Below are 14,529 nucleotides of genomic sequence, written 5' to 3' on the forward strand. Positions count from 1 at the left end.
ATGTTGTGAATTCTTTATATTTGCGGATTCCTAGAGTTAATACCAAAGTCTGGTGAAAATTTCATGTGAATAGCCTCATTGGAAATATATTTACTGAAAAAAATGTTGACGCGTCCAATACTTATTTCCCCCACTGTATGAGATTGTATAGAATCATAAACATCATGACACATCATGTCGGACATGCCTGAGATAGAGGTATTAGATATTTAGTTTATATATATTACCATTAAGTCCGGTGACGTCTATAATTTTTGCTTTCTACCAGCAAGCAGTGGAGTCCATGAAAATGAATGTTGATGACAAATGAATCTGTCAGAAATACAGCACACAGGTCCTGATAACAACTAATGAATAACTGTATTGATTGACAACTAAGTGACACACAAAGCAGCAACTACACCCCCCACCCCCACATTATTTCTGTTGCTAATGGAGCAGAATAAAACATTTGACCAGTAGACCAGTAAGCCTTAGAGACTAATTCTTAGTTTAATTCTTTTGTTTATTTTTTTCTTAGATTTTCTAAGTTACTAATTGTCTTAGTGACTAATATGTTGTCAACTTATGCTTTTGGACTCTGTTAGAGGTTAATGAGGACAGAGGGCCAAAGGAGACCCAAAGAAATGAGTATTGTCCAGGAGAAAAAAATCATTGGCTGGGGCAGAGGTCCAGTGCAGGTCTGGGGACCCAAAATACGTACTGGCATTCCTGACTACATGTAGGTGTTAAATTGTGACTGTAAAATGGTGCAATGATTTCATCTTTAATAATCATTGGAACAGTTAATTCAGTAGTGTAGGTGTTAATTCAGTAATGGTGATATTTAATTTAGCACTGTATATGTTGAGCAATGCTAATTCATTGCTGGAAATATTAATTCAGCAATGTCAGTGTTAATTCAGAACAATAACTGGTAATTCAGCATTATTACTTTAAAGCATCACTAGTGGTGTTAATTCAGGACTGTAGATGTGCATTCAGATGTGTTGGGAACTTGGGTACGTCACCACTATAATATTACCTCAACACTGCTTTTGTTAGTTCAGCACTATAATGTTGATTCAGCACTGTTTTGGTGTTAGTTCAACACTATAATGTTAATTCAGAACTATTGGTATTGAACACTATAATGTTAGTTCAGCACTGTTGGTGTTAGTTTAACAGTATGAAGTTAATTGGTGTTAGTTGAGCCCAATAATGTAAATGTAGCACTGCTTGTATTCATTCAGCACTGTCAGTCTTGATTCAGATCATTAAGTGTTAAATAAACACTTTCTAAATTAATTAATGGTAATGTTTATTCAATACTGTCACTGTCAACTGTGCTAGGTCAGTTCAGGATTGTTGGTGTTAATTTGGAACTATTAGTGTTAATTAGTTTTGATACTGTTGATATTAAACACTAGAATGTTAACTGAACATTGTTAGTGTTAGTTCAGAACTATACTGTACATATACACCTATATTACTACTTATTAGTGTGAATTCAGTACTGTAGGTGTTAATTTGGAAGTGTTAATGTTAATTCACTATTGTGTATGTTAATTCAGAACTATTGTGGGTACGGTGGCTTAGTGGTTAGCATGTTTGCTTCACACCTCCAGGGTTGGGGGTTTGATTCCTGCTGCCAACCTGTGTGTGCGGAGTTATCCCTGTGCTTTGGGGGTTTCTTCCGAGTACTCCAGTTTCCTCCCCCAGTCCGATGATTGGCATTTCCAAATTGTCTGTAGTATGTGATTGTGCCCTACACTGGGTCAGCACCCCGTCCAGAGTGTCCCCCGCCTTGTGTCCCAAGTCCCCTGGGATAGGCTCCTGCATCCCCACAACCCTGTGTAAGATTAACAGTACAGACAATGAAGGAATGAATGAATTCAGAAATATTAGTATTAATTCAGCACTGCAGGTGTTAAATTCAGTATTGTAGTTGTTACTTCAGGACTGTATGTGTTAATTCTGTTTTGTATATATGAATTCAGAACTATTAGTGTAAATTCAGCACTGTATGTGTTACTTCAGAAGTCTAGGTGTTAATTTAAAACTATTAGTGTTAATTCAGTACTGTAAAAGTTAATTCAGTAGTGTAGGTGTTAATTTAAAACTATTTGTGTTAATTCAGCACTACTGGTATTAATCCAGGACTGTATGTGTTATTTCAGTATTGTAGTTGTTTGAAGAAATACTGGTGTTAATTCTGTACTGTGGATGTTAATGCAGTACTGTAGGTATTAACTGAGTAATATTAGTATTAATTCAATACTGTGTTCATTCTGAAGTATCAGTGTTAATTCAGCACTGTATGTGTTAATTCAGTACTGTATGTATTATTTCAGTGCTTTAGGTGTTAACTGAGAACTATTAGTGTTAATTCAGTACTGTAGGTGTTAATTCAGGACTGTTAGTGTTAATTCAGTACTGTATGTGTTAATTCAGAACTATTAGTGTTAATTCAGTATTGTATGTGTTAATTCAGAACTATTTGTGTTGATTCATTACTGTAGGTGATAATTCAGAACTGTTAGTGTTAATTCAGTGCTGTAGGTGTTAGTGTTAATTCAGTACTGTATGTGATAATTCAGAACTGTTAGTGTTAATTCAGTGCTGTAGGTGTTAGTGATAATTCAGTACTGTTAGTGTTAATTCAGTGCTGTAGGTGTTAATTCCATACTGTTTGTGTTTATTCAGTACTGTAGGTGTTAATTCAGAACTGTTAGTGTTAATTCAGTACTGTAGGTGTTCATTTAGAACTTTTGGTGTTAATTCAGTAATTTAATTGTTCATTCAGAACTATTAGTATTAATTCAGTACAGTATGTGTTACTTCAGTACTGCAGGTGTTCATTCAGAACTGTTAGTGTTAGTCCAGCACTGTAGGTGAGCTTATTAGTCTATATAGTAGAACAAGTTTGTGCATGGACCTACTATAACTTATGTTAGATGTCCTACACCAGTTCTATAATCCTTTTACTTATATATATATATATATATATATATATATATATATATATATATATATATATATATATATATATATATTGGGTAAAGAAAAACAACAAACAAAGCTCAGGAGACTTTAATTGCATTCTCACCCTTGACACATTGCATACTCCGCACACTCTCTGCTTTGGTCCTGAATGTTTAAGTAGGCTACAATGGAGATGAAACACGCCTTCAGCTGCGACCCTCCAATCAAAGGGAGCGTTAAGATGCGCTCGCGTTAAAGCAGTGCAGGACAAGGAGAGTAATTCCCCGGGGAAGTCACCGTCAGAAAGACAGAAAGAAACACAGAACACTTAGCACGAGCGCTGTCTTTTTATCTATTGTAATTTAGTCTGTTTTATTTTATTCTGTTTTTTTTCCCCCACACAATTTTTTTTCTATTTCGCGCGCGAGCGTTGACGCGCTGAGGTAGCGGCGCTCAGACATGGACCCGGAGACACTCCGTTCTTTTCGGTGGCGTTCACTTTCACGGCGCTTTAAAGTTAAACCGGTAACTTCTTGAACACAATGGCGGCCGTCAGTCTCCCTTCAGAGGGATGGCAAGTTCTCGCGGACCTCCGCCGGACCCTTGGAGACTCGCGCACAAACTTGTAGCCATGTTGTGGTTCGGCGTCGCGTGCGCTTTCCTCCTGTACTTCCTGCGATGCTGCGAATCCGAAGTGACGGAAAGTTTCAGCCTAAGTCGCGACGAGGCGCCGCTCGGAACGGGACGCTACGGTGAGAGGAACGGGACGGTTAGTGTCGGAGGAGACGGGAGGAGGAGGAAGAGGAGCGCGGGAGACGATGCGGATGAAGTGGGCTCGATGAAGGAGAAGGACTGGAGGGGCGCGCGCAGGCTGCCGCACGCGCTCATTATCGGCGTGAAGAAAGGCGGCACGCGCGCGCTGCTCGAGTTCCTGAGGCTACACCCGGACATCCGCGCGCTCGGATCCGAGCCGCACTTCTTCGACCGGCACTACGCACGCGGCCTCACATGGTACAGGTGAGAGAGAGAGAGAGAGAGAGAGAGAGATTGTGCTTGAATGAGAAGTCTTTTTTATTTATTTATTTATTTATTTATTTATTTTTTAGATTAAAACAGAATAAATGCTTAAATGGTCGAAATCACTCATGCAGTATTGACTTATTTGAATTAATTTTATTCCAGTCACCAGGTAGAAGGTTTAAGACATGGGGAGGGTAGAAGGTTTAAGACATGGGGAGGGTAGAAGGTTTTAGACGTGGGGAGGGTAGAAGGTTTTAGACATGGGGAGGGTAGAAGGTTTTAGACGTGGGGAGGGTAGAAGGTTTTAGACATGGGGAGGGTAGAAGGTTTTAGACATAGAGTGGGTATACAGTTTTAGACATGGGGAGGGTAGAAGGTTTTAGATAAAATGATTTACACAAGGTAGATAGAAGGTTTTAGATATGGGGTAGGTAAAAGGTATTAGACGTAGGTAGGTTAGAAGGTTTTAGACATGGGGTAGGTAAAAGGTCTTAGACATGGGGTGGGTAGAAGGTTTTAGACATGGAGTGGGTAGACGGTTTTAGACATGGGGTAGATAGAAGGTTTTAGACATGGGGTAGGTAAAAGGTCATAGACATAGGGAGGGTAGAAGGTTTTAGACATGGAGTAAATAGGATGTTTTAGACATAGGGTAGGTAGGAGGTTTTAGACATGGGGTAGGTAAAAGGTGTTAGACATGGGGTGGGTAAAAGGTTTTAGACATTGGGTAGGTAAAAGATTTTAGACATAGGGTAGGTAAAAGGTTTTAGACATGGGGAGAGTAGAAGATTTTAGGCATGGGGTGGGTAAAAGGTTTTAGACATGGGGTAGGTAGAAGGTTTTAGACATGTGGTTTCAGTGAGCACAGTAAGGCGCGTACTAAACGTAGAAAGTTTCCATGCCAGAACTCCAAGACGTTCACCACTACTGACCCAAAAGCACAAGAAAAGTCGGCTCAAAACCATATAAATAACCCACAGACGTTTTGGAATTCTGTTCTGTGGAGTGATGAAACAAAACTGGAACTTTTCGGCACGATGGATCAGCGGTATGTCTGGAGAAAGAAGATTGAAGAAAGAACACTCTGACCACAGTCAAGCATGGTGGTGGCTCGGTGATGCTCTGGGGCTGCTTTGCATCCTCTGGCACTGGAAACCTGCAGCGTGTGGAAGGCAAGATGGATTCATTGAAGTATCAGGAAATCCAGGAGAAAACATCATGCCATCTGTGAGGAAGCTGAAGCTTGGGTGTCATTGGACCTTACAACAGGACAATGATCCCAAGCATACCTCAAATTCCACCAAGGCTTGGTTGCAGAAGAAGTCCTGGAAGATTCTACAGGGTCATCACAGTCACCTGACTTCAACCCCATAGAAAATCTCTGGTGGGATTTGAAGAAGGCGGTTGCAGCACGCAAACCCAAGAATATTACTGAACTGGAGGCCATTGCTCATGAGGAATGGGCTAAGATTCCTCAGGAACGCTGCCAGAAGCTATGCATCTCATTTGTAGCAAAAGGGTGCTCTACTAAGTGCTCTACATACTGAAGATGCTTGCCATGAAGGGGTTGAATAATTTTGAAACTGGAGAAATCATTATATAGATATATATATATATTTTTCTTTACATTGACCACTGTAACTGCTTTATTCAACATGTATTAATATAACACTGTTAGTATTCATTGAGCACTGTAGGTGTTAATTAAACACTGTTGGAGTTTTTTCAGCATTGCAGGTTCTCCTGTGCACAGCAGGCCTGTGTGCAGGGCCAAGTTCTGATCCTGTATCAGGAGTCCAGCAGAGTTTGGTAATATTCTTGCTCTTAGACACCTGATTCAACATCACCATTTAAATGACCAGGTTTTGAAGGTGTGTAAGAGCAGGAAAATCACCACACTCTGCTGGTCTTCAGATACACAGAGTTATACTCTACTGTACTGGTCCAATCAGGATTGATGTGAAACAGGAAATAACGTTACAGTAGCATCTGTGAGAGAAAGGAATAAGGTAACCTCTCCAGTCTCAATCCTCAACACAGGATAAGTTCTTAGCATTAATCATCACTGGGACAGATGTGACATTAGACAGCTTCTTGAATCTCTGATTAACATAATACATGTTTGTAGAAATATGTGACTCAAAGAAATGATAGCTAGTAAGGTTGATGTAGTTTTCCATGATTCTAACAGATTTATGAGCAGATCGGTGTGTTCGATTACAATTTTCAAATCTTATTACAAAAGAAAAGCTATTTCATTCGGAACATTCTAGGTTTAGATTCATTAAAATGAAGTAAAAGGCCATTAATATTCAGTCAGTAAGCCATGCCAAATAATTTTATAGCCTATTTAACACCATAAATCTCTGGTTGCTTAGAGTTGGCAAAACCCAATTATTTACCTTTTAGCTGTTTGGCTAATTGTTTTGTCAATTCACACATGATTATACTTCAACCCTGGTTGTCACGGATCCCCCATTAGACACACACAGATGCACAAATCTCTCACAATCTTTGCACATCCTGTTTACACATCCTGTGATGCAGAGCTGTAACATTATTTTCAGTTATTTTTATGATGTTTTCCTTATTCACCCTTCTACATCAGTAAGATGCAAAATATGATTAAAAAAAAAAATTAAGGCATGCTGATATCACACTGACCAAACTGATCTGTAATGCATTGACTGCTTGATACTTTTTGCTCCAACATTCATTATGGTCATAAGTACATGGGGTGTGTTTGATGTGGACACGGACACAGATACCCTCAGTGTCATACACAGAAGATCTATGAGCAGAGATGGGGCAGATTGTCATCTCTTCAGGAACAGATGGACCCCACAGCATGGCCACACCACTTGACATTATAGTGAGCCCTGTCAATTGATCTTTAACCCAAGTCACTTTTTCCACTGGCGATAATGATGTGCGCCAGGCACTTCATAAGGTCAGGGGAGCTTGCGGACAAGTCAGGCTGCAACGATCATGCTGTGGAGCAAAGCACTCATTAATCATGTTGAAATCTATAGTTAGTTAGTTAGTTAGTTAGATTTACATTTATATAGCGCTTTTCTAGACACTCAAACCGCTTTACATAGTATTGGGGAGGGGGACTCCTCAAACCACCACTGGTGTGTAGCATCCACCTGGATGATGCGTGTGACGGCAGCCATAGTGCGCCAGAACGCCCACCACACACCAGCTATTAGTGGAGAGGAAAGAGTGATGTAGCCAATTCAGGGATGAGGATTATTAGGGGTCCATGATAGAGAAGGGCCAATTGGGGAATCTGTAGGTGCATGATCGAAGAGGGGAAAGTGCTGCTGCAAATCTTAAAAAAAAAATTAAATAAACAACGGTAAAGCTCAGATAAGATCTTAAATGAGACGGGGTGATAGATGAAGTTCTCGTGGCCTGTTACCAATCGATTGCCCTGGCGCTTGACCTTGAGCTTGATGCGAGCATGAATCTAGTGAGCTTTGGTCAGCACAGATTCAGTTACAATTAGCAAGAGGCTCCATCCTGCTGAGGCATAAAACCACACACAGGCTACTAGCTCATGTTTCATCATGGCAACACTGTCACTTTCCTGTAAGGAAGCGATTTTCCAGAACGGTATCCTTAGCAGCGAGTGATATTGGTGCACCGCCTGGAAACCTGCAGGGAAATTTAGTTTCAGCTATGTAGGCGTTTAAGTGCATGCGAAAAGAGGTAAAAGAGCTCGAGCGTGCTTGAATGTATTCCCCCCCTTAAATCAGCAGCATGTTCGTGGAATATCCTGAGAGCGCCTTAAAACACCCATAGGTGTACATTTTCACTTTCTGTCCCATCGATAATATTGATTTTGGCACACCAGAGAGGCTGGGGAGTTTAACCTGTAGGACCGAGGCACCTAGGAAGATGAGCGGACATTTATTTGTCATTAAAATGTCTACTCATCCTCACACACATGCACCGTCACTTATCTGATGCCATTGCATTGTCTGAATTCATTTGCAATTCATAGAAATGTCATTAAGATGGAAATTTAAATTCATACCCATTATTTACAAGGCGCATATAAACACATTATTCACAGACATGGGATAATAATTGGCTGGTAATTCTGCGTGCTCGGTAAATGAGGACAAACTATGTGATATTTTGCCATAGAGGAAGTGAGATTTATCTCACACTAGCACCTCAATCTAGTTTAGTATTTCCTTCATGACTATTTGATAAGTCTGTGCTGGAGGCAAGGCGAGTTGTTTGAGATTGTCATGAATTATTGATATTTTCTTTCAATATTGCCACTACAACTATTTTCTGCATATTTACATCCGAATGGCTGCATAGCAGTCGTATGGTAAATGTAATGTATTTGATTTGTGTTATGGAAAGCTTTGTAGAAATCTGTTTGTATGGAAATGGAAACCCATAGCTGAACCAAAATTGAGTTCAAATGGCATCATTTGAATTTGAAATTGAAATTATTCATGAACAAAGAGCAGTTCATAACCCAGTTCGACATTTGAACCAAAGCTAGACTGTGAATGTGGCATGAATGTGTTTGGCTGCTGTATGATATGTACGATATTATATTATTCTAAACAAATCATTTAATATAATGGCTAATATCTCCTAAGATTTGTCTCCGTTTGTATGAGGGGAGCAGGTGTGATTGAAAGCAGGAATATGTTATAGTTCATGAAACTGCCATAAGGCCTAGACACTTGGTTTATAATTCAGCTCTCATTAGGTACCTTGTGGCAAGCGTGGGGGTTTACTGGGGGTTGGGAGGGGTGTAATCTGCACCCCTCTATGATGATGGATGTCTATGGGAAGTGGACTGAGCATAGTTGCAATTGACTGGAACATTAATGACTACCACACATCGAATTGGATGGCTGGGTCTAAACACATATGCACTCACACAAACACACACCCATGTCAACACTTCATGTTTTGACTATAGGATTTCAGAAGAGTTCAACTTAATTAACTCATAATACAATATGTACGGTTCCAAAGCATTTTAAATATTGTATCGTTTATGTCACTGTATATTTGCTAGGTAGTGATACTTCCTGTTTTATAGATTTTGAGACAACGCTACAAGTGCATTAAAATACAATGTAAAATATGACAACTTCAGAAGTTATACTAAATACATTTTTCCAAGTAAATACGTTTTTCCAAAACATGTTGAAATCTTGTCTCATTGCATATATTCATGGTTTGTTTATATTTAGTTCAACATTACAACTCAATGTAAACTGATATATGGATTTCTGTGATGTCTGTGACATTTCTAGGGTATGAAAACTTACCACTTAAACATAACACCAAACATATAATCCAGTCCTCCTGTAAGAAAAATCAAAAAATCTTGTCAGAGATGTAGGAAAATGTGACGTCTGGACAGAAGACAGGCTAATTGGCTCGTGTGTGTGTGTGTGTGTGTGTGTGTGTGTGTATGTGTGTGTGTGTGCACACGGCAGGCATCTGATGAGGCTGTGGAATGGCCCGTCTACACTCTCCACCTGCCCCCCTCATACCAGCTGAGGCCCACATTACCATATACCCCTATCCCGATCAATACCCATGGCACCATTTGGTTTATTCAGAATACCTCGGAGAGAGCAGTCCAAAATGCAGCCTCAATTAGGAGCAACCTATCTGCTGGCTCCTCTGGGCTGATGGGATATCACACAGCACAAATCAGTAATGCGATAAACAATAGGGAAGCTTAAGAGCTTCTAGAGAGAGTGTACATATTGCTAAGGGTGATGTGAAGAACTGTCAGCATAGTGCCAATGCTTAACAAACTATGCATTACTAATCCTCTGAGATCAGGCTTGCTGTTGGTGACTTGGGCAACAGTAATTAAATTTCTAGAACATGTCAGAACAAATCTATTTAATTCAAAGACTTGTTATCCAATACAGATTTGACTGCATGATAACATGCATGGGAGTTTACACCTAATTTCAATATTTTCTCTACACATACAGAAAGCACATGTCCTTCGAGCTTTTATATGAGCTCTGTGATGCTGGTAAACAGCAAAAGCCCCAGAGTCTATTGTAAGTCAGTGAGTTTTTCCTCACAGGCTAATGTACAAAAGGCCGCTAATAGACTTTTGATTGGCAGCTCGCTTCTTATCTCAGCTTTTCTCTGCTCAGCGTAAACAGATCACTATGCACTGGAGTACTATTTATATATATGATAATTTGTGTTAGCTACAGGAACTGTCAATATAAAGTGAGCTGGTGGTAAGTGGATGGTAGTTGGTTGGGGGCACGGTGGTTTAGTGGTTAACACGTTTGCCTCAAACCTCCAGGATTGGGGGTTCAAATCCTTCCTCCACTCTGTGTGTTCTCTTCCTCCACTCTTCACTTTCTCTTTGTCACGTTCTCCCTGTGCTTCTGGGGTTTCCTCCATGTGCTCCGGTTTCCTCCCCCAGTCCAAAGTCATGTGCTGGCAGTAGGCAGATTGTCCGTATTGTGTGATTGTGCCCTGCGATGGATTGCCACCCCATCCAGGGTGTCCTCCACCTTGTGCCCGGAGGTACTGAGATAGGCTCCAGGCTCCCCCGTGACCCTGTGTAGGATAAGCGGTACGGAAAATGGAAGGATGGATGGTGGTAGTTGGGGTGGAGTGGGAGGTCTTCTAACAATATGAATAGAAGTAAGTGAATAATTAATGGACAGCTCTAATCGACTTGCTGGCTCCATAATAAGCATAGGTAAACCTACAAGTGTTTAGGCTAAGTGCTTTCCCAGATGAAGTCATTGATAATGCAATGTGGCTAAAGAATTGACTCAAGGCTGCTGTATCGATAAGAGCTTGAGAGCATTGTATTTCTGTTCGTGTGCATTGTCTTCTCTACTTTTTTTTTCTGGTCTGTAGTATTGGGTATTAGGCATTCAACTAACCTTTTGCATGAATCATCTCTTAATTGTTGATGCTTTTATTATTTTAATTGCACACATTTCTATGCATTGCACCTATCAAAGCACTTAAACTCTGAAAAACCTGTGATGATAAGATGAAAAAAAAAAAAAAAAGCATAAGTTAGATGTAGTCACTCTCTGAGCAGGAGGATCATTAGGCCCAGAGAGCCTTCAAGGCACTTAAGCCAAATGAGTCCCATCTGCTGGACAGAGTGAGAGAGGAGAGTAAGGCACAAGCACATACATTCCTTTTTTTTCTGCCTTATCTGCCTGTAACCCTCAGCTGATTGATGCATCCTGAACATTTGTGCAGCTTATAGAGTGGAGCTCAGAGAGCAGCAAGCCAGTAAGTGACACGGCCGGCCTGAGAACCGTCGGCTGATCATCTGCAGGACAGAAAACCTTGTCACCTCATTAGCTCTTGTTCTGCCACCCCGATCTCGCCTACTAATACATATGCTGCGGGCGTGATGTGATTTATCCGATCAATACTGCACTGTGCAAAGTAATTCCAGTCTTAAGGAAAAACAGATCTCAGAGCCTAGAGGAGAACAGGATAAGAACGAGAGAAGTAAAATAAAAATAAAAAAAACGTCGCGTCTGATTTCTCTGCCATTCCTAACTCTTATGTCATGTTAATTACTTAGCAATGAATTAATGAAAAGAATTGGCAATGTAAAGACAATTTATGGAAATAGATGTATAAAAGCCCTTTCCATTCTTGGGGATCATCCTGATGGGGGATTTTTGTTTCTCTAGCGTTTCACTAGAAAACCTTTAAGAAAGCTAGAGCCCTAAATCATTAAAAAAAACAAAAAACATTTTCTAACAGTGTAGTGTGGGAATAAAGGGAATTTGACTGAAGCAGGAATCACTTTTTTTTTCATATTTACAAACACTTTTATCATACAATCAGGTCAAAGTAACTTAACATAATCTCTGTAACATACAGTACTGTGCAAAAGTCTGAGGCACATGCAAAGAAATGCTGTAGAGGAAAAGATACCTTCAAAATAATGAAATTATATGTTTCTACATTAAAAAAAATACCGTAAAGAGCAGTAAACAGTAATAAATGAAACAAAATCAATATTTGGTGTGACAAAAAATGTAAATAAAAATAATAGCCTCAGGTACAGTTTTATAAGGAAAAGCATTGTAAGTTTTATTGAGCATCTTGTAGAACCAGTCACGGTTCTTCTGGAGACTTTGACTGTCGCACTCGCTTCTTATTTTTGCAGCGAAACCCAGCAGCCTTCATTGTGTTTTTCGTCTGAAAAGTGTCTCTTACCACATAATATTCTGCTCTCTTTACTGACATACAAACATTTTTCTGTAACATTTCATTTTGTGCTGGAAAACTAATGTTTGGTAATCTAAAATGTTTTTTTTGTACTGACTCGATAATGTAGAAGTCATAAATTAAAAAATCTATAACAAAGTTTGTTCTAAAAAAAAATAGTGTGCCTAAAACTTTTGCACAGTACTATATAATACATAATCATGTTTATTAAAGAACATGGACCTAAAGCTCTGTTTCTGTTTGCTCTTCAGGAGCATGATGCCCAAAGCGCTGGACGGCCAGATCGTGATGGAGAAAACGCCACGGTACTTTGTGACAGCCGAGACGCCCGCTCGCGTCCATGCCATGTCAAGAGACGTGAAGTTGATCGTGGTGGTGCGTGACCCCGTGACCCGTGCCATCTCCGACTACACTCAGATCGCCTCCAAGACGCCGGGCATCGCCAGCTTTGAAAGCCTGGCTTTTAAAAACAGATCATCAGGTCAGGTGGACAGTCTGTGGAGCCCAGTCTACATCGGCTTGTACGCACAACACCTGGAGCACTGGCTGGCTTATTTCCCACTCTCTCAAATCCACTTTGTCAGCGGCGAGCGGCTCGTCAGTGACCCGGCTTTCGAGCTGGGCCGTGTGCAGGACTTCCTGGGCCTGGAGCGTATTATCACAGACAAGCATTTCTACTTCAACAAGACTAAGGGCTTCCCCTGTTTGAAGAAGGCAGAGGGCAGCGCTGAGCCACACTGCTTGGGCAAAACCAAAGGCAGGACACATGTGCACGTGGAACCTGAGGTCATTCACAACCTCAGGGACTTCTACCACCCGCACAATCTGAGGTTCTACCAAATGACTGGAATGGACTTTGGGTGGAAGTGATGTTTTTTTATTTTTTTCTCAATCCAGACACTCAGCCTCACTCATATAAAGCAGCACAGGAAACTGTGGAGGGTATAATTGCTTTTTCTGAGTAAATATTTGATGCAGTTAGTGCTCATATTGATAGTGGAAACTCTGGGTGAATTATGAGTCATGCACTCTGATCAAGGGTAAATAATCATATTTGCATTTGGTGGTGTTTTTCTTAAGGCATCTTATGTGTCAGGTTTCAGGATTAAAGCAAAAAAAAAAAAACAACAACTGAGTATTAATACCTTCAGACCACAGTGGAAAGTGAAGAAGTGTTCAAACACCAGCCATAAATAATAGCGTGGATGTCATTTGTAACATACTGTAAAAGAAGTTGGACTGTAGGACTGTATGACATTCAAAACGAGGGCTGGTCCACTGGCTAGCTGAGGTGAGCTGAATCTTTTTGATCGAATGAGCCAAATAGCCATTTTTATTCTATTATTATATTGCAGATTTGTGATATGGACGATCATAAAGAACAGAGCAGCGAAATCATACTTTAAACACTTTTTTGTTATTTGAAAGTGTAAGTAACTTGTCATTGTGCTCATAGGTGGAGCTAATAGAAAGCATCCTACATTATACATGCATACATTACACATGCGTTCATACATTATGCATAAATCTATAAGTAACACCACTCTCTTTGAAATATGTGAATATCAAAAGAAGTGGCTGGGACATCCTGATCTATTCTTGCATAATGCACTCTTTGTGCAGCCTAAATTCACAAACAGTACTAGTTTTTAACTTCCTGTGATTGATGATATGGTACACAGTCACAAAGCTGAGCGGTCTGTTGCTTGCATGAATTTGCACTAATGTTAAGGAAGCCTGTTAAATTATTTTCAAATGGATGTGTGCATTTGTCATGCAATTTCGGCAACACGAACACGTGGGGGAATAAATTTTTTTATGAATAGTGTGTGATTGTAAGCGCATTAACACAGTCACACTGAGACAAGACATCCTCAAACGTTGTCATCATTTATTCTTATTCTTTATTCTTACTGTTTCCAAAACACTTTTGGCTCATATTGAATTTTAAATGTCCCTCTGGTCAAAGGACACATGTAGCACAGTCATACAATGAGATAGAAATAAGAAGTAAATAATAAGCCCGAAAGGACACTGGGTAATATTAGTGCATACATTCAGAAGCCAATGAGAAAAACTTTAGCACAGTGCCTCCTAGTGGCCATTCAAGCATTTATCACTTTTGGTCCCCTTTTATAGTCCTCTAGCTATTGAGGAGAACGTGTGCAATAAAACCTAGTAATAATATTCCAGTATTACAAAATCGAGAGCTAACATACACTCACTGGCCTCTTTATTAGAAACACCTGTAAACCTGCTCATTGATGCAATTATCCAATCATGTGGCAGCAGCACAATGCATTA

At 40.1% G+C, this 14,529-nt stretch overlaps 1 protein-coding gene across 1 annotated transcript; it reads left to right on the top strand.

Moving 5' to 3' along the window:
* The first annotated feature begins 3,093 nt into the window (after positions 1-3,093).
* On the top strand, positions 3,094-14,201 carry hs3st3l (heparan sulfate (glucosamine) 3-O-sulfotransferase 3-like). The gene is made up of 2 exons (XM_053640579.1): positions 3,094-3,981; positions 12,477-14,201. The coding sequence occupies exons 1-2, from the start codon at positions 3,536-3,538 to the stop codon at positions 13,093-13,095; spliced, it is 1,065 nt and encodes a 354-aa protein (XP_053496554.1). The 5' UTR covers positions 3,094-3,535; the 3' UTR covers positions 13,096-14,201.
* Positions 14,202-14,529: the final 328 nt, after the last annotated feature.

This window comes from Ictalurus furcatus, chromosome 13 (genome assembly GCF_023375685.1).
Source record: "Ictalurus furcatus strain D&B chromosome 13, Billie_1.0, whole genome shotgun sequence".
NCBI classification, from domain to species: Eukaryota; Metazoa; Chordata; class Actinopteri; order Siluriformes; family Ictaluridae; genus Ictalurus; species Ictalurus furcatus.